The sequence below is a fragment of the Heterocephalus glaber genome, unplaced genomic scaffold, assembly GCF_053883595.1.
Source record: "Heterocephalus glaber isolate CG9 unplaced genomic scaffold, H.glaber_assembly_v1.0 deba00001600, whole genome shotgun sequence".
Lineage (NCBI taxonomy): Eukaryota > Metazoa > Chordata > Mammalia > Rodentia > Bathyergidae > Heterocephalus > Heterocephalus glaber.
The window spans coordinates 11,011,090-11,037,034 of record NW_028258372.1 but is presented as its reverse complement, the minus strand read 5'-3'; the positions used below and the strand labels follow the sequence as shown (position 1 = coordinate 11,037,034).

Below are 25,945 nucleotides of genomic sequence, written 5' to 3'. Positions count from 1 at the left end.
TGCAGATCAAGTAGATTTCAAATCAACACTGATTAAGAGAGATGAAGAAAGACACTACATCCTTGTAAAGAGAAGAATCCAAGAGGAAGAGATGACAATCATAAATATCTATGCACCAAACACTAGTGCAGCCAACTATATAAAACAAATACTAACAGACATGAAAAGTCATACATGCACTAATACAATTGTAGTGGGGGACCTCAAAACCCCACTGTCACAAATAGATAGATCAACTAGACTAAAAATAAGTAATGAAATACTAGAACTCAAACAAACTCTTGAACAAATGAACTGAACAGATGTTTACAGAGTCTTCCACCCCATAAAATCAGAATACACATTCTTCTCAGCTGCACATGGGTCATTCTCAAAAATAGACCACATACTCACACACAGAACATGTTTACGTAAATGCAAAGGAACTGAAGTTATCCCCTGTATATTATCAGACCATAGTGCGATGAAATTGGAGATCCATAGCAAAAAAAACTCAAAAAATTTCATAAACACGTGGAAATTGAACAACACACTTCTGAATAACCAATGGGTCACAGAGGAAATTAAAGAAGGAAGCACACAGTTCCTTCAAATAAATAACAATGACAATACAACATATCAGAATCTATGGAACACAATGAAAGCAGCCTTAGGAGGGAAATTCATAGCAGTGAATATGCATATTAGGAAAACAGAATGAGTCCAATTAACCAACCTGATGCTGAACCTCAAGCTTCTAGAAGAAGAGCAGGACAACCCCAAAGCTCATACAGGGGAGGAAATTATAAAGATCAGAGGAGAAATCAATGCAATGGAGACTAAGAGAATGATACAAAAAATCAATGAAGCCAAGAGTTGGTTCTTTGAAAGAATCAACAAAATTGACAAACCTTTAGCCAACCTTGGCAGAAAAAGGAAAGAAAAGGCCCAAATCCATGCAGTTAGGAATGAAAAGGGTGAAATTACAACAGACCCAGCAGAAATCCAGAGGATCATCAATACCTACATCCAGAACCTATATGCCAATAAGATGGAAAACACAGAAGAAATTGACAGATTCCTAGATACATATGAATTATCAAAGCTGAATGAAGAACACCTAAAAATTCTAAACAACCCAATATCAATCAATGAAATTGAAAATGTAATTAAAAACATACCAACTAACAAAAGCCCAGGTCCTCATGGCTTCACTGCTGAATTCTACAAGACCTTTAGAGAGGAACTCCTACCACTACTGTTTAAACTCTTCAATGAAATTGAAAGGGAAGCAATACTCCCAAATTCATTCCTGGAAGCAAGCATCACCTTGATTCCCACAGCAGAGAAAGACCCAACTGAAAAGGAGAACTATAGGCCAATCTCACTAATGATCATAGATGCAAAAATCCTTAATAAAATATTGGCAAATAGAATGCAGAAGATCATCAAGAAGATCATACACCCTGATCAAGTGGGATTCATCCCAGGGATGCAGGAATGGTTCAACATACGCAAATCAATCAATGTAATACACTATATCAACAGACCCAAGGACAAAAACCATATGATCATCTCAATAGATGCAGAAAAAGCATTTGACAAAATCCAACATGCATTTATGATAAAAACCCTACAAAAAATTGGAATAGACAGTCTCTACCTCAATCTGATAAAAGCCATTTATGAAAAACTAATAGCCAATATCATACTAAATGGTCAAAAACTGAAATCCTTCAACTAAAATCACGAACAAGACAAGAATGTCAACTATCACCACTCCTGTTCAATATAGTTTTGGAAACATTAGCCACAGCAAATAGACAAGAGAAAGGAATAAAGATAGGAAATGAAGAAGTCAAACTGTCATTATTTGCAGATGACATGATACTCTATATAGAAGACCCCAAGAACTCCACCAAAAGTCTTCTAGACTTAATAACCAAATTCAGTAAAGTAGCTGGATACAAGGTCAACACACAAAAATCAATAACTTTCCTCAACATGAACAACAGACTCACTGAGACAGAAATAGGGCAAACATTTCCTTTCACAATAGCATCCAAAACACTAAAATACCTAGGAACCAATCTAACTAAAGAAATCAGAGACCTCTTCTGTGAAAACTATAGCACTCTGAAAAGAGAGATTGAAGATGATATCAGAAAATGGAAAGACATCCCTTACTGCTGGGTAGGAAGGCTCAACATAGTGAAAATGGCCATACTTCCAAACTGCTATATAGATTCAATGCAATCCCAATTGAAATCCCAGCACCATACTTCATGGACCTTGAGAAAACAATCCAAAAATTCATTTGGAAGAAGAGACCCAGAATAGCAAAAGCAATTCTAGGTAACAGAGACATGGCAGGGGGTATCACAATCCCCAACTTGAAAGTATACTACAAACCTACTGTGATAAAAACAATAGGGTACTGGCAAAGAAACACACCTGAGGACGAATGGAACAGATTAGAAGATGCAGAAACAACTCCAGACACACTCAGCCACCTCATCTTTGACAAAGGAGCCAAACATCCTCACTGGAGGAAAGATAGCCTCTTTAATAAATGGTGCTAGAAAAACTGTGTTTCAACTTGTCAAAGACTGAAACTAGACCTATATCTCTCACCATGCACTAAACTAAAATCAAAATGGATTAAAGATCTAAATATTAAAACAGAAACACTAACCTGGCTGGAAGAGTTTAGGAAGAACTCTTGAAGACAATGGTAAAGGAAAAGATTTTATGAACAAAACCTCAGTTGCCCATGAACTAGCACGATCAACAAGTGGTATCGTTTCTTACAAAAAAGCTTCTGCACTGAAAGAGAAACCACCAACAGTGTGAAGAGACAACTCATAATGTGGGAAAAAATTTTCACCAGCTGTCCCTCAAAGGTCTACTATCTCGAATCTATAAAGAACTTGAAAAATCAGATCTCTCAAATTTAAAGACCCAATCCAAAAATGGACATCTGAAATGAACAGACATTTCTCAGACAAAGAAATAGAAATAGCAAATAAACACTTGAAAAAATGTTCAACATCACTCGTCATTCAAGAGATGCAGATGAAAACAATGCTGAGATTCCACCTCACCCCAGAAAGAATGGCTGCTGTCAAGAAATCAGCCAATAACAAATGTTGGTGGGGGTGTGGGGAAAGAGGAACCCTGCTCCACTGCTGGTGGGAGTGTAGACTGGTGCAACCACTGTGGAAATCAGTATGGAGATACCTCAAAGAACTAGGACCGGAAGTGCCATTTGACCCAGCTATTCCCCTGCTGGGGATCTTCCCCAAAGAATTAAAAGAATCATACCACAGTGATATATGTGCACCCATGTTCATAGCAGCACAATTTGTAATAGCTAAAGCTTGGAAGCAGCCCAATTCCCCATCAACTGGAGACTGGATAAAGAAAATGTGGGTTTGCATAAAGTGGAGTACTACTCAGCCATAAAAATGAGAAATTACAGATATGTATAGCTAAATGGATGCACATTGAGACAATACTCTTAAGTGAAATAAATAGGACACACGTGTAAATACCAAATAGTTTCTCTAGTGTGAGAAACTGAAAGTGTAAATAAGGACTAAAAGGTATAATAGATAATGTAAAGGAGGAAGAAAAGGGGCAAAGCAGAAGGGGAAATGGGAGGGGTAGAGTAAAAGGAAGGTAGGGAATGGAATTAATTATGAGAAAATGAAAACATGGAAACAAAGTCTTTGTAAATAGGGAGGAATGGAGGGGTTGAAGGGGGGCGGCAGGGGAAGGGAGAAAAACATAAGAACCAAGAGAGATTATGTAAAGGTGCAAATTTCCAGTGATGAATGTCATTATATTGTATACCTAAAATGTACCAATAAAATAAAATTTTTAAAAAAGCAAAGAGATCTATAATTATAAACACTGACAAACCAAATATTGACCTGTTATTGACCTATAGTAGATATCTACTAAATGGAACAACTTTACCTCTACTAACAACAGTACACCATAAAACAGCAATACCATAAAGTTAACTATCTATGGATTCATAAAGTTTAACAGCTATAGTAGTAAAGGTGGAGGGTTTGGCTAATTGGAGAATGAAACAAAAAAAAAATTTTAAACGTTAATCAATGGGATATGAGAAAGAAGAGAGAAAAATAAGATGGGGTCCTATTGAGTAAAAGGAAATTAATAGTGATAGGGAACAGTTGCTGGAAAGAATGAAAAAGAAGAAGAAAAGAAACAGCAAAAACAGGAGATTAGAAGAGAAAAAACAAAAGTGAAAACAACGAAAGTGAATAAAAGGAATTAAAGAGAAAAAATGAAGTGGGAGAAAAACCCCAAGCCTACAAAAAAAAAAAAAAAAAAAGAAGAAAAGATAAAAACAACACAAAATGGGCGGGGGGGGGGGGGGGAGATTAAGTCAATGAAAAAAATCCTGTTATTGAATGAGTGGTTTCTTTCCATGATCTGCGGTCTTGAGATCCAACCAGTAATGATTTTTTATGCCTACTTTTAAGGTCTATGGGTCTTTGAGGTGCCTTCCTTGCACTAGAGGCCCCTCTGTTCATTCCCCCCAGACTTGTGGTTATGGTTAAAGCCAAGCATGTCCTTGTTTCTACCAGGAATGGGGAATGAGATCAGCCCTCTGTTCTCTGCTGGATGTAGGCTGTAAGGCAGAGGTTCAAGTGGGCTGTTGGACTTAATGTCAACAGTCATGGGGTCTGGTTGCTCCCTTCTCTCCCCAGGTGTTGTCTTCATCCAGGAGTCCAGGATTGGGTCGGTTGGTTAGTCATTGCCTCCACTGCCCTGTGCTGTGCTCCCCTGGGTGCGAGGCAGCACTCCTCCATCACAGGTCTGCTCTCTCACATTGGGGAGAGGGGTGCCACTCTAGGTCTGCTTTCTCACATGGGGTGGAGCTGAAAACGTTTTAAATACATTTGGCTCTGCAGGCTTAAATCAGAAATTGTGGCCTAGATTAGTTTTCCTGCTTATAAAATTGTCCAGGTAACTTGCTGAGCCAGCTTGAGAGCCATTATTCTACCCCTTATTCTGCTTACCTTCCCAGGATGAGATGGGATAGTCATTCTTCTTGATCTCTGTCATCAGTGAATTGTCACTCTTCCCAAAGGTCCTTACCTCTCATTTGTTTAACTTCCTCCAGTGAAAAAGAGGCCCTTGTCATTAGACATCACATTTTGTGGCAAGCTTGCCTCATGGTTTTATTTCTTTTGTCCTTTCTCTTGACGGTCCCACTTGTCTGTGCCACTCTTGTATATCTGGTCATAAAACCTCCTGCCCCTATGCAGGTTCTATTTGTATCTGAGCTAGAGTAGAAATATGGGCCTCTTTTAATTAACCCAGAACAGCATCAATAAGGATCCAGGACCATAGGTAAAAGCTACTTCCTGAATATTAGATAGCTGTCATCTCAAACGTGGCCCTATTACAAAGGGTCTACGAGGCCGGGGATTTAGCTCAGTGGTTCTGTTGCTTACTTTGCAAGTGCAAGGCACCAAGTTCGATCCCCGGTACCAAAAAAAAAAAAAAAGGAAAAAGAAATACAAAGGGTCTAGACAATACCTTGGAGATCCCACACCTACCAATCTTTGTGAGCAGAACAACTCATGATGATGATTCCATAATCTTCTAACAATGAAGAAAGAAAAAAAATCTAACTTCCTCCAACCTGGAAAATAAATTTGAAATCCATGAGGTCAATGACCAGTTGTCACTCTGAAGTTCATTTCACTTTGCCCCTTTGGGCTTCTTTGGGCTCTTTTTGGATGAAATGCCTTCCTCATGCCCATTCCCAATTCATATCCATCCCTGATAATGTCCATCACTATTGTTTCCATTTCCCGGTAAATTTCTGAGTCTTTAAGATACAGATTGAAAGACAATTTCACTGAAGAAAGAACCCTGGATTTGTAAAACATATGGTGAAAGTCACTAAATTACAAATTCGGGAGTAAGTAACTCAACTTTATTACCAGTGGAGGTTTGTGCACCTGTAATTTCTCTTAAAGGAGGTATGAAATGGATAAACAATTTATTACTATCCCTCAGCAAAAATACTGGAGATAATAAATCATTCCTTAAATTTCATTCAACAGACTCTTAGTTACATTACTCCTCTTCCATAAATACTGCACAATGGAAATACAAACCCCCAACCACTTTTCAAACATGGAATAACTGATAATTTCTTTGTGAGAAATAATAGCCTATGAATCAGTTTGCAGAGTATCCATATGATCGATGAAAAGTAAGCTAGCACGAGGTTCTCTCCCAGTAACATACAAAAAGATAAAACTATCACAATGAAATAGACTGCAGCAAGCTCTAAAGTAATCAATGTCATTGTAAAGAAAATAAAGTATAAAATGCCCAGTTTTATTTATTTGATATAACCATCATTAGGCAGACAGCATTGTACTAGATCCAGCCTGATATAGGAAATACGGTTTGTGGTAAAAATTTCAGTTATTTTTGAGCCACTTGACAAGTGGCATTGCTCTCAGACACAGAGGTATGCAGAGCAGATATAGTGCAGCAGGGGTGGGGCTCATGCAAACAAATTTTTTGGAGGTTTAGGAGGAGACCAGAGACTCTTGGGGAAAAAAATAGACACAATTTCCGTTCTCTGTTGTGATATTGTTATTTTAAAGAAGAGCCTCTTTGATCTGTCTGATGTAATTAGCATTTCAGCCTCCCTCAAATCAATATTCTTTTTCATGTGGGGATTTTGAGTCATTTTTGTACTTAGTCTTTTAAAGTTCCACAAACCCCAATAAATAAGAATTCTGATTGTCTGCTCCTAGGGAAAGAAGCCTTGTTTTTACTGCTGATATTAATACTGTTCATTTCTCCTGATCACTACCTGGTTCTTAGAATTTGACACTGTAGACTTTCTGACCCCTTAAGGTAAAGAGATGTAGCAGACTTTGACTAATCAATTGTGTTTATAAAATTATTTGTTGCTTCACTGAACAAAACACCTCTTTGAAAGGACTCATTTTCTTATCTGATGACTACATACTATACATATTGTGAGCACCTTTTTCTAAATTGAATATTTTCTCTTAAAGGACTCTCTTCCAATTTCCAGTTCTCTGTACTAAGGCCCATTTACCCACCCACAGAAAAAAAACCTCAGTACTGAGTAATGAAGTCAAGGCCTTCACACTGAGCTAGATCTCTGGCCCCTCTCATTTTTTCTGAGACAGTGCTTGCTAAGACACAAAGTTGTTCAGGCTGGACTTGAACCTGAGATCCTTCTGCCTCAGCCTAGTTCCCAGAGTGCTGGAAGTTTTCCATTAAGAAATTTATTTCCTATAATCTGTTCCAAGAGCATTATCTTTCTTTCTCCTAAAGCCTATTAGGATTATATAATTTTGTAACTTTTTGATACTATTTTAAAAGATAATAGAGGACAGGTATTAAGTGCAACATTCTGTCCCAAGTAGGTAAAGAGAATATGAATTTAGTGTATATCCAAGTCCTAGGACTTACCAGGCTGTGACTACAAAATACAGACTTCATGGGACAAATTCCACTGGCCTAATCCCTGAAATCAATTCTTCTGCAAATGGCCCCCTAGCCCTGTAAAGAATTAAGAAATACTGAATCAAAAAAGTCTACTACCCAGAAAATGTAAACATTGAGACAGAGGCTTTCTGGCTACTTTGATAGTGTGAGCAAAAAATAAGAACCAAGAGAGATTATGTACAGGTGCAAATTTCCAATAATGAATGTCATTATACTGTATACCTAAAATGTACCAATAAAATTAATAAAGAAAAAAAAGTTTGATAACCTGTTTGGATTGGGCAGCATTCCAAGTTTTACTGGAGACAAAGTATGGACCCCATGTTATAGCCTTCTGGCAGGAGCTGGATTCAGTGCTCTCCAGGAAGGCTGCCTGAAAGGAGCAGCCAGGACTCAGCAGAGATTCTACAGCTGTTGATGGGTCCTAGGAGACAGAAAGGAATAAATGATGGGAGGAGGAGCTTGTGAGAAGGTCTTGGTAACTTTTATCTTTTCTCCATAAGAAAGAAAGGTCATAAGCTGATATAAGGACAGGGAAATGTCTTTTGGGGAGAAAGCCTGAAATAGTGCAGGACAACTGATAAATGGACTGAGAAAATGTAGTATGACTGTCAGCAGTTTTAAGGGCATATTTGAGATCAATAGTCATAAATTGACATGAGAACAGTCACCATGATTCTCCCTGGCCTGCCTTAGCTTTATGGACACAGGTGTGCAGCAGCAGAAAACTGGATTTCACCGGGGAATTGCTTTTCTGGGCAAGTGTGTGAAGGCTGGAGACAGACAAGGAAGTTAAATAAGAAAGGGAAGAATTTTAAAGACAGACTGTGGAATTCAATCTTGCTGAGAAGAGTGAGGACTTCAAGAGAATAAGGAGTAGTGCAGACCAGATTGTAGACCTGGGCAAGATAAAGGAATTAGTTAGGGTATGAGGTGAAGACACATGAGCTGGAAAACATGGGAGATGGTGGTCAGAGTTGGATGCTTGAAATTGGTATTAAGAAAGGATTATGCATACTGATAATAATTTATTCATTGGACTAGGTAGCTAATATAGTCTGGAAAACAAGACCATTGGAGAAAAAAGGTAAAAGATAGAGGAAAAAAACACATAAGATAGGGCCAGGGATTTGGCTCAGTGGTACTGTGCCTGCCTTGCAAGCACAAGGTCCTGAGTTCAATCCTTGGTACCAAAAGAAAAACAAACAAAAAATAAAAAAGCAAGATAGACATTGAAATCATCAATGCTGAAATAGTACTGAAATGAGTGACCTAAAGAATGTGTGTGAGAGGCTGAGAGCAGGGTGTGGTGGCACACGGCTGTAATCCCAGCACCCTGGGAGGCTGAGTCAGGAGGACTGAAAGTTTGAGCCTATCCTGGCCTAGACAATTTATTGAAATCTTGTCAAAAAAAAAAAAAAAAAAAGCCCTGGATTCAATTCCCAGTAGAGGAGGAAGTTCACAGAAAATTGGCTCAAAACTCCTGCTGACCTTTCACACGATGGTGTACATTGAGGCTGGAGATGATGCATCCTTACACCAAGCATGAAGATCTTCTTTCTTGACCCCTGCTCACAGATACATGGAAATCAGGGATGAGAACGCTGAGAAAATGAGACATTAGTAATTTACACTGCGTGTACTACATGCTAGGAATACAATCCCTCTTAGTATACTTTATACTTGGAACAATCCTTTGAGATGAGAAACCTGATGCTCAGTGAACTTGTGATTTGTCCATTGTCAAATTCATTTTAAAAGGCAAAGGGCAAATAGGAGAATCTGCTATTAAACTGGCCTACCACCTCCTGGGCATCTGGCTATTTTGAACCATTCCAGGGCTAAAACTTTTTATCTTGCTAACTTAAAAAAATAAAAAAGTTTGCTCATAAAGACTTTAAAAGTGTTAGAAGGCATTCGTTTGGGATTTAAGATTTGACCTACTTTTAAAAACTTAAAACAGCTTTGGTTCAGAGTATTTGACTTCACAACTCCAAGTGAAGCCTTTACAACAACTGCACATTGTTGTAAATAAATATTCTAAAGATTAATTTTAAAAATAATAAATTAAGGAGCCAGGGATTTAGCTCAGTGGTTCCGCCTCCTGTCCTGCAAGCCAAGGACCTGAGTTCGATCCCTGGTACCAAAAACAAACAAAAATAAAGGGGAGAATAATGCAGAAGCCATAAATATGTATCCTAGCAGGATAGTTTAAAATATCTTAATGTTATATAAATGAATACTTGCAGGTTGGGTAAAAACATCAATACCTCTCTCAAAAAAGCTCTTACCATTCACTTTGGTAGCTCATACAGAAAAAATAAATGATTCAGATAAAATACATATGGCCCTTGCACAGGGGAGATAGATGTGCAGTCATAAAGCAGTGCAGTTTTTTAAAGATACTAACTACACATTTCAATCAAATGACACTTGGCTGGACCTCAGGAAAAAAAAAAAAGAGAAATAAAAGGAAAAAAGAAAATGTATGGATGTAGGAGATAACTGAAGAAATCTGACCATATATTAAATGGTCAATTTGACCAGAAACTTGACCATATACTATATATCAGATATTATAAAATTATTAATTTTCTTAGGTGTGATATTGGTATCAGTTATGTAGCTCATACAAATGTCCTTAATTCTAGGAGAACACATGCTGAAGTATTCAAGCTGAAGGGCCGTATCTCAAATTGCTTTCAAGTAGTTCATTTCCCAAATGTATGTCATATATACATATGTCCATATACACACACACATAAAAACACATGCCAATATGAACAAAAAGTTAAAAGTGTTAACTGATGATTCTGGGACAATGCGTTCAACTCTTCTATGAATTTGAAATGTTTCAAATAATGAAGCTGGAGAAAAGTAGGTGAATGTTTATTCTATGAAGTATAGAGTTAAAAAGTAGTATTTCTAAGTTATATTACTTAACATACTATAATTTTTAATAGATTTATTCAACTAGGTTAACAAACACAAGTTTAACGTATTTCATGTCTGTTCCAATGAGTTCATATATTCAAAGTGGGCATGTATCTAAAACTGGAAAATCAATAAACATCATAGGATAAGCATAGTCAAGGGAGGCATAGAGTTGAAAATGGTTGCTAAGGAGCAAGAATTCCTTGGTGGGGAAAGGTAAGTGATGTTGGGTGATACGAGTAACAGTGTGGAACAAAGACCTGCTGTTTTATCAAACAAGCCTCCTAAAATCATTTATTCTTCAAATTTTGTACACCCTCTACACGTATTTGTTTAAAATCCAATTAAAATAACTTTAATTTTGCGTCCTTGCCCTTACTATTTCTTCAGTCTGGTAAATTTATTTCACACCATTTTAATGAATGAAGAAATTGACATTAGAAGAAGAAATAAAATGAGACTGGTCATCAAGAAACACCAAAACTTCATTTAGGTATACATACTAGTTGAGTATCCCTTATCAAATTGCTTGGGACCAGGTGTGTCTCAGATTCTGGAATATCTGCCTATCTGCTGGATAGGCATCCCATGTGAAAACCAAAATGCTCCAAATCCTCCAAAAGGATCCAAAAATTGAGCAATACTAAAAGTTTTTGGATTTTGGAGCATTCTGGGTATCCATTTAGGGATGTTTGACTTATGTGGTTTCCTTCTTAACCAGACATGGATCTATTGGCAAGAATTTTCCTTACATGTTATTTTTTCCCCTTTTATGTAGTTACAATCTGACAGAAGAAAAATAAAACTCAAATTGCAAAATGTTATTAAGCTACTTGATATGGAAAAGTTAAAAATTACTTATTTTAAAGATGGCACTTAATAGAAAAGCACATGCATGTCTTCTGCTAAATAAAGACTCAAAACTGTCATTTTGGTGCTTTAAAAATGATACTATGATAGTATAGAGAAAAACATGCTTATGTGAAGATACATTAGTTTGTAATTGACTGGAATGTGATTAATATTTAAAGAGATGCTGTTGTATTTAACTTTAGAAGTGGCAAAAAAAAGTCTATGCTTAGAAATTAGTAAAAATGTGTGCATTTTCTTTCAAAGGATGGAAGAGCCAGTAATTAATAAAGACAAGAGTTCAGATTTATTTGGAAATTCACAGTTTCTAATGGCACTACAGCTCTGTAGTTACATACTGAAAGTCTTCTCTTCACAACACATAGATGGTGCGACTCCCACTCTACTTTGTTCTCATCTGGACCTTTTTTCAAGGGGCTTCTGTACAATCAGGCCCTCTTGCTCTGAATGGCTAACTGTGCAGACCAGAAAAAAACTTTACTCTCCTAAAACATACTGTTAAGCTAAAGCAGCAACTTAAACAAACAAAAAGAGCTTTAAATAAGTCACATTACATATAAACACCCTAAGGAAGGTATTAGAAAAAAAGTTATTACTAAAAGTGCTCAATAAGTTATAACTTAAATCTCACCACACAGAACGGTCAATTCTCTCCCTTTTGAAAAGAAACATGTTGCACTTTCACTCATTACTGTACAATCACACACTAAGAAATCATTGTGTCCAGATACAGTCATTGCCAATATTTTTTAAAGGAAAAATAAGACAAAGACAAACACATTGACACCACACATACGTATCTCTGCACACTGTAGCCAATACAAAGCAAACACCAAGGAATGACAATCCCTTTAGACTTGACCGATCAGACAAGGCTTGACAAACTCACTAGCTGGCTCTGTGCAATTGTATATAGGCAGTGATTACACCATGAGACCTGGCTCAGTTGCCAAGCCTTCAAACTTTTATATTGGTACTAGAAAACAGTGATGTGAAAGTTTGGAGGATTAGTGTTTACTCTATAATGTTTACAACGTAACAAAGCTAAAGAAACCTTCACAACTGGTTGTGTTTAAAGGTGAATTTATAAAAAATTTGTTTACAAACACCAGTCATGTGCAAGAAAAAAATCTTAAGTTTTTTTCTAACGCAGTTAGTAACTAAAAAGTAATCCTGTCCAAATAAATTAAATGAAAATAACATTCAGAGCATCACCTTTTACCTAAAAGAACACGCTGAAATGGTCCAGCAAGTGCTTACTTCCAGTGAGTTTGCTAAACAGAGACCTGGTCTGCAAGTCTTTAGGGTCTTTACATTGTCTGACTCACACTGCTGAGCCTCTGGCAGAGACTGCCTTAAAACCTTGTAGTGTTTGCAGCTTCAAAAACCTAACAAAGTTATAAAAGAAATGAAATGACAGAAAAAGTTCTCCCTCCTCTTCCAGTGGCATTATAAATAGACAAAAGGCACATAAATATGGGGAAGGTGCAAGAAATAGGATCAAAGCTAAAGGAAGAGGGTTAGGCTTTCATTCCTATCCCACCCAAAGAACTGGGCTTCCAAATTACTTTTGTCCCAGTAATTAATCTGTGAAAAAAAATCTTTATAAAAGGTCTACCATCATAGGAAGTGATCAGCCTTGTAAAAGTGTAGCGCATTAACCAAGATTGACACAATCCCATCTACTTTTTAAAAAGGCATAAACCATTATTTCTGAGTACTTCTTCCTATATTTTTTCCCTCCCCCAATCCTTTCAAATACCACAGACTGTTCTTCAAAGAACACCAAAAAAAAGTCCCCAGTATGAAAAGTTCAATTAATATTAGATGTGTCCCGAGACTGCTGTAACACCAAATGTTCCCACGGTGATCTCTTTGTTTCCTTTGATTATGTCATGCAGACTCGGCAATGATCCCGACTTAGTTTGTATTAGAGTTTTTAACAATTTTCCTTGGTCTTGGACTTTAGACCGCCTTCGTTTTAAAGCCCTCTTCTCAGTCTTTGTCTTTTGGGACTGTCCATTGCACAGACTTGTGCAAGCTGAAATGCCACAAAAATAGGACTCTTCTGACTGTGATGAAGTTTCTGAGCTTCCCTCAGATGGAGGGCCCTTATAAGAAGAGTGATAAACTTCTCCCATGTTAGAAAAATCTCTCTGGTTTGTGAAAGGCTTTCTTCCTTTTATGTCTCCATTGGCTATAGGGTGCAATGGATCTGCAGGCTTTATGGTCTCAATTTTTTCAGTTTTGTATTTGCAGCGTTTCTTCTGTAACACAAATAAAAGGACAGGAATTAGACCTCCAGAAGCTACCTTATTAAATACCCAAGAGAACTGAGTGAATGCAGGAGGAAAGTGCCACCACCTGGTGAAAAGTAAAACATTATAAACACACACACACACACACACACACGTACTATAAATGGTATATCATCACCTCCCGTTGTGTAAATACTACTGAATCAAAAGTTTTAATTGCTTACCTGCCAACTGTGGATAACTCAAATCTTTATATCTACCTACTATGTGTCAGATATTATATTGGCTACTTTCATATACACCCTATTAACCCTGAAAGGTTGATCCTTGATTATCAAATGAGAAAACTAAGGTTCAGAAGACCAGTTCCTTGCCCAAGTTACAAAGTAGTAAATGGACAAGCTGGCACTGAATCTTAAGCTATTTGGCTCTAAAGCCCTAGTTTTTTTTTAAACCTAGACAACTGCCACTAATCCAAATGAGTATAATTTGAGAGGCAAAATGGAAAAGCAGATTTTGCAGCAAAAGATTCTAAGAGCATTCTGAATTTTGCCACCTATTTAGTGGGTCATTTCAAGCACTTTTCTAATTTAAAAGGTGGGTATATTACCATCTCGAGGCTGTGAGGATTACAGGATCAGTGCATGCACAGTCGATGACACACACCAGATTCTCAGTAAACAATGACTATTACTTAAAGATCTGTAAGCATTTTCTTTAAAGGGCTGGATAATAACATTTTATGCTTTGCAGGTCTCTTACTATCTTTCTTGCATATTCTTTGTTCTATTTTTTAATCCTTTGAAAATGAGGAAATGCTTCTTAGCTCCCTCCTCATACAAAATAGGCCACAGTGGTCTACAGGTCATACTCTGTTGACCCTTGTAAACATTTATTTACACTATCACTGTATCACTATCACCACTGAAAATAAATGGTAAGTAAAGGTCATATTATACCTTTCAATCTATGTCATCATATATTATCATTTAACATACCAACAAAGAAGATACTACCTTTTTTTCTGGAGAAAACTTGAGAGGTTCTACGATGTACAAATCATTTGGGTCTACTACAAGAAAAAAAAGAAGATGTGAAATGAAAATTGGATTACACTATAATTAAATACATATCATCTCTCAGTGATCATTTTATTAATAAAAGCAATAAAGTTATCTTTATACTAGGCTATGAATTTATGTATTTCATATTAGTAAACCAAAAGAGGCAAGGAAGGAGACAGTACCATTCTTAATTTGGAGCTAATCAGTCATGTGAAGGTTGGTCACCTTCAATTTATTATATTTCTTTGTTACATTTTAAATTAACAGTTGGTTACCAACTAGCACAAGAAGGATCCTTCTGAGACCACCCCCACCTACAGACCATTTGAGTATTTTCCTAAAAGACTACATTATCCATTGTGTCACAAAGGTAGATTAAAAATGCACAGCAAACAGTTGTGACCATGTAGAAAAGCCAGTTAGAGGAATAGGCACACACACAAAAAATATTCAAGAATTTCTAATTGCTTATTTTTAAGATTAAAACCTCCAAAATCTAAAAACAGTTTGAACATGCAGTATGTGACTGAGCAATAATGAATAAACACTCTGGCATGTTAAGTAAATTAGACCTGTAAGTTTTAGCTTAAAGTCCCTAAACACACACACACACACACACACACACACACACACACACACACACACACACATGTTCGTATGAGGCAATGAGACTTAAGTCTTCTTCAATAAAAGAAAACAATTTAAAGTTTGACAGATACAGAACTAAGTTTATAAATAATAAATTCACTAGAAACTTTCACAAATCAGAAATTTATTAATGACATGATTAAACCTATTATAATTCTCACATATGTCCAGAGATTCTGTTCAAAGCCATTGATGAAAACACTGAAGTATTCTTCTAAATAGTTATTTCTACTGATCACCAGCAGATCGCTAATCCCAAGCCTTTTTTAAAAAATCATGTCTACTTCTAGGCATGCTTACTGTTATTTAGATAAACCTCTTCACTGAAAGCAACTAAACATGTTGGAAAAAACTAGAAAACATTAAAACCATAATAAACCCAGACAGCTAGATGGAACACAAGTCATTTTTGTCCTGAGTACACTTGTCAATGCAAGAACATATGAACTTTGGCTTGGACGGTATCAGAGAAGCCTGAAATAGAAAGCAGATCCTTGGACCTGCTCAAAGTAGTAGTCCTAAAATGTATTCTCTCTCTGCACATAAACTAGGAATCCAAAGGACTATATCCTGAGGTAAAGAATGAATTTGCAGTTCCAATACCCAACAACTGGTGGTCCAACAAACTTCAAGGCATGACCACAGAGTGTTGTATGTATGCAAAGCAAACACAAATTCCCTTTGAAAGAGGGATCTACACTCTAGCCCTTAAATTTATCCCTCCAAGTACTTTTCAAAGCAGAACAGTACACAGGCATAAAAAAGGATGCAACACACCTTGAGTAAGAACTTACAAAGACGTGAACAGACTCATAAAGATTTAAGATGTCAGAATTATCTTAAATATTAAAAAATACAAACTGTTAAAACAATTATGCTTACTACATTTAAATAAAAAAGGTGCTTGAAAATATCGTCAGAAACCATAAAAGAAAAAAAGATCCATTTTTTTATTATGCAATACAAAAAGAACTCCTAGAAAGGGAATATGTAATAACTGAAATTAAAAAATCCAATGGATTAACTTAATAACAGACTATACAGAGCTGAAAACGGTGTGACCTGGAAGAGATCAGAAAATAAAATCATCCACATTATAGCATAAAAAGGCAAAAAGATGGAAAGCTTCCAAGGCCAGAGTATACAGAGTATACACATTTATAATTAAAGTTGAGAATCTAAAAACGGATTGGCTAGAGATAATATTTGAGGGAAAAAAATAATAGGTTAGAATTTTCAAGTACTGATTTAAAAAAATAAAATCCAGTGAATCACCCAGCCTAAATCTCAAATAGTATTAAAGAAAAGAAGGGAGACTATTCCAGACATTTAGCAAAAGTTATAACAAATGAAAGGTCTTAGAAAAAAGGATTTAACCATAAATAACTAGTAAAATGTGTACAAATTAAATGAACATTAAGTATAAAATGTAGCAATAATACTTGAGTTAAAATTAAGCAAAAGAAGAATTAAAATACAAAAAAGAATGACATAAATCAAGTTGAGGATAAACAGTTTAAAGACCTTTGTTGAGAAGCAGCTACAGGTATTGATAATTTGATAGGGTAACCAAAAAAGAAAACTGTACAACTTCCAACTTGATGGTAGTAAAGGGAAATATGTACACTTCCTCAATAGTCATTTTTAAATTTTTTTGTATTTTTATAAAAATAAACAACTTTTCATAACCAAATACTAAGAATAATAATAGTTATTACACTGTGTATCATTATGTTCAAAGTAGTTACTCAGTACAAGACATAAACCAATTCTTTTCATGGTTCTAGTCGCAAACCAAACTGGACAAGAACCAAATCAAATTCAATGGTTAGGTTCAATGTTGACCTCATGGGGAAATTTGATTTGGTTCTCGTCTAAGTCAGTTTGGGGCCAGAATTGTGGAAAGAGTTAAATTAGTGCACGGAGGTACCACACACACACACACACACACACACACACACACACACACATACACACACACAAATAAATAAAGAGCAAAACAGAAGAGAAGATAAACAGGAAGTAGGGAGTTCAAATAGTTCCCCATATTACATATTCCGTAGTTTAAAACAACATTTCAATATATACGCTAATTTGTTTCATTTATACTAACAGTGTATCTTAGTTTGTTGAAACAAAAAGTCTAATGAGCCAGGCATGGTGGTACACTTCTCCTGTAATCCTGGGGAGGTGGGGGAGGGGGCAGAGACAGGAGTATTGCCATGAGTTTGAGGCCAGCCTGGGCTACGTAGTCAGTTCAAGGCCACCTGAACTACATAGTGAGATCCTGTCTCAAAAATAAACCCCCCAAAACATCTAATGAAAGCAAGGAAGGAGAGCAAAAACAACAGTTAACAGGCAAAAGATAATATAGGAATATCTTTGTGTTAATACATTTTAACATTCAGAATAAATGTAGATTCCTGGAGTTTTTAATTCAAAGTGACCACAAAACTCTTTTCCTATAACCTGTACTCCAAACTGCTAGACATGTCTGGAATAATTTTACTGATTCAAAAGGTGATCTTAAACTCCTTTGGGGGGGGGGCAGCATAACCTATCTAACTTTTTAAGCCTTACATACCAAACCCTACCATGAGAAATAAAAAAATTACATTAATCATTTTATTACTCATGAATAAATGCAAAATTAACAATATATACAAAAAGTCAACAATACATATTATGACCAACTGATATTTAACAATGCAAGTCAAATACAGACTGAGATAAAGACCTCAAACTTTAGGAAATAATGTGATCAATGTAATGTCATTTTCAGATCGTAAAAAATGATCATTTTTTAAGGTTGCTAAAAAATGTTATTTGGCAAAATGAAATGATTCACGGGGAAGAGGAACTACTAGCCAACTGGGAAGAGAGAGGAATGTCCTCAGATAAAAGGTATCTACAAAACATCCATGACAAATATAACAGTAAGTAGTAAGTGCTTTCCTTTTTGGAAAAAGCAAAGGTATTTATTAATCATTTCCACTTAACACTGATGAAAATGATCCCATCATAGTTAAGAAAGCCAATACCCCCAGAAAATGAAAAACCTATGAGGATTTTTAGGAGAAAACAAAATTGTCTTTATTTTCAGAAGATAAGCCTATACCATTCACAGAAAATCTAAACTGACCTACAAATGAACTATTCCAATAAAACAATATTGCTATATATAAAAATCACATAAAAATTTAGGGTGTGCCTAGAATCCCAACATTCTGGGAGGATGAGGCAGGAGTTTGAACACTGACTGGGGAACTTAGAAAGATCCTGTCTCAAAGGGGCTCAATTCTCAGTAACAGGAAAAAAAAATTGGGACTTCTAGTTTCTAGTTTACCACTTAAGAAATCTGAATGTTGCCACTCTGTCCTAATAAATAAAAGGCTGAGCAATCTGAAAAGCTAATACCTCTTCTTAGATCTATCAGAGAGGAAGTCACAAGGCTGACAGTTAACCATTAACCAAAAACTGGAGACCCACAGGTAGGTATAAACATAATTAACCAGAGTGGAAACCTCTGAGAGAACCATTTTAGGTATACAGAGACCTAAACTATAATGGATGAATTGTTGAAGGTTCAGTGTGGACAAAAATATAAACAAACTATCAACTGCATGGTGAATCTCACAGAAGTTAAGTCAAAATAATGGTCTCCGCATCAGGACATGGTAGTGATTGAAAGAGCACAAAGAAGTTTTTGAGGCGCTGATAATATTCTGCTTCTTAATCTGAATAGACATGCTGTGTCTGAAAATTCATTAAGCTTTACATATGATCACTACACTTTCTTGTACTGTATATAATACTTCAACTAAAAATTTCACTTAAATACTACGTGAAGAGTCATGTCTGGAAAGCTTTATGATAACAAAACACTAGAGAAATGATTACTTGAATGATTTAATTAACTGAAACATGCTGCTCAGTTACTAAGATCCAAAAGAAAAGAACAGCCAATGATTATTAAAAGAGCATTCCGAATTGAAATGTATAATTAATTGGTTATTTTAATAGCAATATGAAAATAGACTTCTAAGTTTCTTAATAAGCACTATTTACAAAAATACTGAAATAGGAAAACTGCCACTCGACACACACCCATTCATTTAAATGTGAATACATTTCAATGTTAGACAACGGAACTCAATTATACACTGGGACTATAAAAAAGAGAAAGATCAGATTTTCATCTAGAAAGTACCTCATGGTCCTAAACTTGACACAAAAGGGATCCTACCTGTACAGGAAGAGGAGGCAGATAAGCACAGGATGCTATGGGAGCACATTCAGGTTTTCCATATCTGTTGAACTTTCTCAAACATCCCTTTCTAAAAAGAAATACTTCTAAACAGGAGCATGTGCAAATAAAACTACCATCTGCTAATTAAATAAACTAAGCCCCCCTCCCTACCCTTTGGGCTTTTAAAGGAACAAAGAGAAATAAATGTGAAAACAATGAAGAGGCTGTGACACAGCACAAACACATCAGTTCTTGTATTCATTTTTTTGTTGCAGATGATCATGAACACAACAGTGACATTACATTTATGCCAGAAGTAATGTTTATATATACATATTGCATAAGCACAAAAAGTTACCTTCTTTGTCAGTTAACTGTAGAGACTTAGATCTGATGAGTGGGAATGAAGTTCTTCTTTTCAAGTTCATATCATCGTAGGAAGAGAAACACCTAACACATTAAGAAAAATTAATACTGTGCACAGTGAGTACACAAGTACTCTGTAGCTAAGGTTTCACGGAGAATACTGAGAACTGTACGTAGCACAAGAGACTAAGTCCAAATTAACTATCCCTCCCCAGAATGTAAGGCCTGTGAGGCGAGGGGCTATTCACTGTTCTGTGCCTCAGCCTCGGACGGCACAGCTTACACCTTACAGACACTGGTTGCTCAATTAATACTTGTTAAATGAATGAAAATTTATTTTATTAAGCAATTTTATAACTATTACTGTTAATACATCCAAAAAATTCTCATCTAAAAGGTATTATATTAAAATACCTTTTCTCTTCCTCTGAATTCTACATTTGAGTGCCTTTCTCAACTAATTTCAAGGTTTTTAAGTACTTACTATCAGTGGTGTTCTCTATTGTAAGGCTATAGAGCCATCTAGGTATAGGAACATTTCACTTTCCTAATGATGTTTTTTACCAAAAAGTTTCAAGATAATCATGGGGGGCAAGGAATTACTTCACTGTCTTTTTATTTTTTATTTGCTCAACATTTCTCAAAAATATTAAAAAGCATGGTGAAAAAAAGAAACTGAAATAGAATGCTAGTACCTTTTAGGGCTTAGATATTGATTACTTTTGCGAAGTTTTGAAATATAATCTCCATCAAATTGAGAAGTGTTGCGACAACGTTGCATACAAAGCATCAGTCCCAAGACAACACAGAGAACTAAAGCTATGACAAGATAGCTTTGTCGATCTGAAACCTGAGATAAGAAGAGGGTTAGATAATTATTATAATAATAAATCATCTTAGGAAAAATACAGTGAATCTAAACTTCAAAGAACAAAATCATTTCAAACATTTTTAATGTGCTTGAAAACCACAAAATGCAGGGCATGTTCTTTGAAAATTAACCCTTAATACAATGTGGGGCTTTTTGTGCTTTCTCCTTACCCTCTTTAAAAAAAAAATTTCAAAACTGTGGAAGCGTTTTCAGAACAGTACAATGGACATATTTATGCTTTTCATCTATGTTCACCAATCTTTTGTTTTTGTCACAGTTGGTTTGTCTTTTCATTTGCACTTCTTTTCACTTCGGGAGAAAAAAGTGCTCTCATGTAGTCTTTCCTGTCACACAAAACTGAACCACTAATCATCTAGTTATTTGAGCCAAAGACCTGGAAACCATCCTTAATTCTTACCTACATATCTAATATTTCAGCACAGCTTGTTTTGCTACCTCTTTAACACACCCTAAACTCAAGAAACATGCACTAGTCTCTACTTCTAACGCTCTAGTCCTACCCAACATCACCCACCTCACCCAAGTTACTGCAATTACCTCCTAATTGCTTTCCTCCCTGCTTCTACTCTTGCTTGTCCCCAGCAGGCAATTCTCCACAGGGCAACAAGTGGGCTTTCCCAACAGGTTAAGCATTAGTGAGGTAATTCACATCATCTCCTTACTTAATACCTCCCAGCAACACATAATGATTAGAATAAAATTCAAACTAAACTGGCCACAAAACTGTACATGACCAGGCAGGCCCCTGCCAATATCCTGAAGGCATTTTTCAGCCTCACTTTTCTCACTCACTCTGCTCTAGCCACCCCAGCTTGCTTTCTGCCCTCAAAAGTATCACATTATTTCGACCTTGGGCCCCTTGCCCTATATCTGCTAGTAACAGGTTTGTTCCACTACCAAGCAATGTACAGCTCCTATATTTCTTGAATGCTACAGGGTATAAGACCCTCCCTAGATAAAGCAGTATCCCTCAGTACTAATTCTACACTACACATCAACAATGCTTTCCCTTCATACTAATCATGAGGAAACATTATCGTCTAAACACATATTTGCTATACGTATGCTACCCCTCACTAGAATGAAAATCCTGCAAAGTCAGTGTTGTGTGTTCCAACCTAAGACCATATAGTTCATGCCTTACACAGACTGGTTATTCAATAAATACTTGTTAAATCAATGAACGTTTTGCTTTATTGAAGAACTTTACAAGCTCTTTGGAACTGAAAATAAAGCCTGTTTGCTACTACTAATTTGTGTAAAAGGCCTACAGAACAGTCTTATGCCTGTACTATAAGTAAGATCTAAATTATAAAAGCCATGTTATACAAAAGGTTATAATATTATTTCCAAAACTTTAAAACACCAATTTTTTCCAAAAAAGTTCTCTAAAGATGAGTTTTGTTTGGTTAAAATTTTAGGTCATCATGTTCATGTCTATAAGCCTGCCTTTATGACAACACTCCCACATGCACTGTCTTACAAGAGCAGCAGTAATGATTACCTCCTGTTTTAATTCTGCTACTGTTGTTGATAAGTTTGAAACAAGCTGTGTCATGTTGGTCAGTTGTGCCTGTAGCAACTGGATGGCTTCAGTTTGCCTCTGGTCCTGTAATAAAATATTAGGTATTGCTTTTCTCTGTATTTCATCTGTACATTAACTACATTACAAATTCAAGTAGAATAAATAATCTGGAACAGTCACTAAATTATTTCAAAACAATGTATTCATAAGAAGATCTTTTTGAATAATATTGTAAGCTTTGGTTAGAAATTAAAAAAACACTAAAAACTTTAAGAATCTGGAACTGTATTCAACCTTTCCCCTCAAAACTTTTTGTTTCAGCACTCACTGCTACAATGCAGAACACTGTGTTTACATAGAGGTTAATATATACATTAGTTTTTAAACTAATAGGGGTTCCATATCTATATTTTTTATTTTTATTTTTTTGGGTTCCAGGGATTGAACTCGGGTCCTTGCGCTTGCAAGGCAGGCAGCAGAACCACCGAGCTAAATCCCCAGCCTTAGGGGTTCCATATCTATAATCCAGCAGATAACCAGCTGCATGTAAATGCTGTGTCACTCTGTTGAACACCTTCTTAAAGAAAAGAAACTGACAGAAAGACATGTTGAAACTTTGTTGAAAAATGTTTCTGGACAAAAAGTAGACTCAATACTCAGAAGGTTTAAAAATTTCTCTTTCATAGAAAATTACAACTTAGAATGTCACAGTCAAATGCCCATAGCAGGTCACTTAATAATGAAATGCCATCAATGAAAGGAATAAAAGCTGCCTATCATTCCATCTTTTAGGCACCTCTGAATTTTAGAAACTAAAAATCAACAAATATTTCTTTAAAATATCATTTGCCTGTCTATTTTAGAAAATTATACACCACATTTATAGTTATAAAACTAGTTTAGGTAGATTGTACTGAAAATGTGAACCTACTAATGAAGCTGGAGAGGAAGATAAGAGGGCAGGAAGACGGCAAAGCATCTAAAACTCTAATTTTATACCCGATATAAAACATCTACATACTCATTTATTGTTCTACAGTAAGTTTTACAAAGTCAGATTCAAAAAGGTGTCATAGCTGCGTGTGGTGGGGAGGGACACATAAAACTGTAACAAAAAGTTTCACTTTTTCTTTCCTGTGATCCCCGGTGGTACTTTCTATCCTATTTTGTCTTTTAAAATATTATAGTGATTCACCAAATTGTATCTTTTGAATTCTGACTCACATTTGAGTTCATAAATTCTAGACAGTTATAAACATTTATTTATTTTTTAGTTTTTTGGTACCAGGGATCGAACTCAGGTCCTTGCGCTTGCACAGCAGGTGGTAAAACCACTGAGCTAAATCCCAGGCAGTTATAAACATTTAAAGGACAAACTATTAAATTTAATAAGCTGGTTGGCATTTCTAATTAAATGTTTAAAATTCCAAGAGTGTTAACAGTACACAACATCACTGAAAAGTACCTACACAAATCTTTGAGACACAAGACAATACAAGTTACATTTTAAGCATAAAGAAAATATAGAGGAGAAATCACTGTATTAAAACTTACAAAGACTTAAGTATTGTGCTCATAGGTCAAAAAATTTACTGTTAAGATATCAATTTTCCAAACTGATTTATAAACTCAATACAATTCCAGTCAAAATTCAGACAGGGTTTTTTGTTTGTTTGTTTTGGTTTAATTTTTTTTACATACTGACAAGTTAATTGTAAAATACATATAGAAATGCAAAAATCCTAATATAGCCAAAACAATCTTGAAAGAGAACAGAGTTTCAGGACTTAACACTGAGTGATGTCAAGAGTTACTACAATGCTATAGCAATCACACTAAGCATAAGGACAGACAACAGACCAGTAGAACAGGCAGGAAACCTAGAGATGCACATATATACGGTAAATTGTTTTTTATCAAAAATGCAAAGAAAATTCAGTGAATTTTCAACAAATGATGCTTAAAAACACCAGATATTCGTGGGCCTTCCCCTTTACATTTCCCCTTCCTCAAAAGAACTTTGGTTCTTGTAGCACATAAAAATTAACCCAAACTGGAGCATAAAACTGATGTAAAACAAAATGTTATGTACATGTACTAACTCCACACAAGGAATTATGTCATGCAAATATTTTATTAAAAACTTCTCAAAGAAAAGAATCTCTGTGACTCTGCCTTAGGCAAATATTTCATACAGCAAAACAAAAACTGGTAAATTAGGCTTCATCAAATCAAAAACTTTCACTGTTAAAACTACACTATAAAGAGAATGAGAAAACCAGTAAGGGATTGGGATGAAATAGTTGCAAAGCACATCTCTGATAAAGAATGTGTATTCAAAAGATGTAAAGGACTCGCAAATCTCAGAATGGAAAAACAAACCAGTAAGGGAAGGCTCACAATTAATAAATACACCAGGCACAGACCCTAAGAGGCAACTAACTACTCAGCAGTCTAAGGGCTCCTCACCTTACCATCTCTTAATTCCAACTGACCTCTGAGAAAGGCACACCGTTTCTTTACTGTGGCAACACATATATTATACTTTAAGTTGTAACACTGAAATTGTTCCCTTAGAATCAACAAGATAGGGAAGGGGCCACTATCATTAGATATAGCTCTAACCAAGCCTTATGAAGACAAAAAGTGGTTCTTGTCTCTATAGTCAGTAAGATTATCTACAGAGAAAACCACAAAATGTTTTAAGAGTCTAAAAAGTTGCAGAAAAGTTCACTGCACATTCAAAATGTAAATATATGCAATACTCAAGAAAACTGTCTCTGGAATTAAGGCTAATAGCTAGACAACTTTCTAAACATGACATCATATTCAAGCTTAATCATCAGCTGTCAGGGCAAAGGTGAGCCATCATTACTTATCCCTTACACCAATTAGGTCCTAGAAAATACAATGGATGTGTACATTAAGTATAAACAGGATGAGGAAAAGACCTACCTGCTCCTCTGCTATTCTTGAAGTGTTCTGAAGTTTCACTATTGTTTTATTAAAAGCCTTTTGCATTTCTTCCATTTGTTTTCGGTACCTACAGAGTAACAGTTGAAATTAATTTTTTATTCATTTAGTACTAAAAACACACTTCTGATTTTGAGATATGAGAGGTTTATCTTCAAATAAATCTTATTCAGGCTTGTGCAATACAGGAAAGCTCACCAGGGCATAAGAGGTCTTTGAAGCATTAGCTACCTAAACTCAAGTCTATGTATCTCACTGCTATGTAAAATTTAATAATTTCTTTGTTTCCTTTGGGGTGTACGCCAGGTGGGGAAAGGCAAGAGTAGGTATGAGGTAGCTAAGAGGGCATGTACACATACACATAATTTGTCAATAAATTGTATGTATTAGGAAGAAATCTTCTTTAGTATTTCAGTAGTAGTATTTCAAAGTCAGATGAGTGAGAAAATGTGGTGTCTCAAGAATTCTAGACACTTGATGCTTAGGTGATTTCAAAGTTTGGGGAAGAGTCCCTAAGGACAGATATTGGATAGAGTACTTAAAGAATAAAGAGTGGATAAGTTTTAAAATTGGAAAACTGTGCCTAGAGTCTTATTCACTGCGTAAGTATACTGGCATTGCCTCTAGCACTTACAAGCA

General features: G+C 35.8%; 2 protein-coding genes across 5 annotated transcripts in view; both read right to left on the bottom strand.

The window, feature by feature from the left end:
- Faslg (Fas ligand) overlaps window positions 1-11,407 on the bottom strand; it is a 63,574-nt gene extending 52,167 nt beyond the window's left edge. Inside the window, exons 1-2 of the mRNA XM_087194327.1 lie at window positions 7,796-11,407; window positions 5,580-7,581 (exon numbers count right to left, since the gene is read on the bottom strand). The gene's annotated coding sequence lies outside the window, so the exon portion shown is untranslated. The remainder of the gene's footprint in view (window positions 1-5,579; window positions 7,582-7,795) is intronic.
- A 187-nt stretch (window positions 11,408-11,594) lies between these two features.
- Suco (SUN domain containing ossification factor) overlaps window positions 11,595-25,945 on the bottom strand; it is a 74,257-nt gene continuing 59,906 nt past the window's right edge. For 3 of the 4 annotated variants that reach the window (XM_013075389.3, XM_013075390.3, XM_021265411.2), the window contains 6 exons: window positions 25,289-25,376; window positions 22,313-22,417; window positions 20,612-20,766; window positions 19,909-20,000; window positions 14,606-14,661; window positions 11,595-13,598 (listed from right to left, as the gene is read on the bottom strand). In XM_013075389.3, the coding sequence (XP_012930843.1) occupies window positions 13,155-13,598; window positions 14,606-14,661; window positions 19,909-20,000; window positions 20,612-20,766; window positions 22,313-22,417; window positions 25,289-25,376 (940 nt within the window). In that variant the 3' untranslated portion in view covers window positions 11,595-13,154. Of the gene's footprint in view, window positions 13,599-14,605; window positions 14,662-19,547; window positions 19,639-19,908; window positions 20,001-20,611; window positions 20,767-22,312; window positions 22,418-25,288; window positions 25,377-25,945 lie in introns of those variants that run through there. The other variant, XR_001184029.3, reaches the window with a different exon arrangement.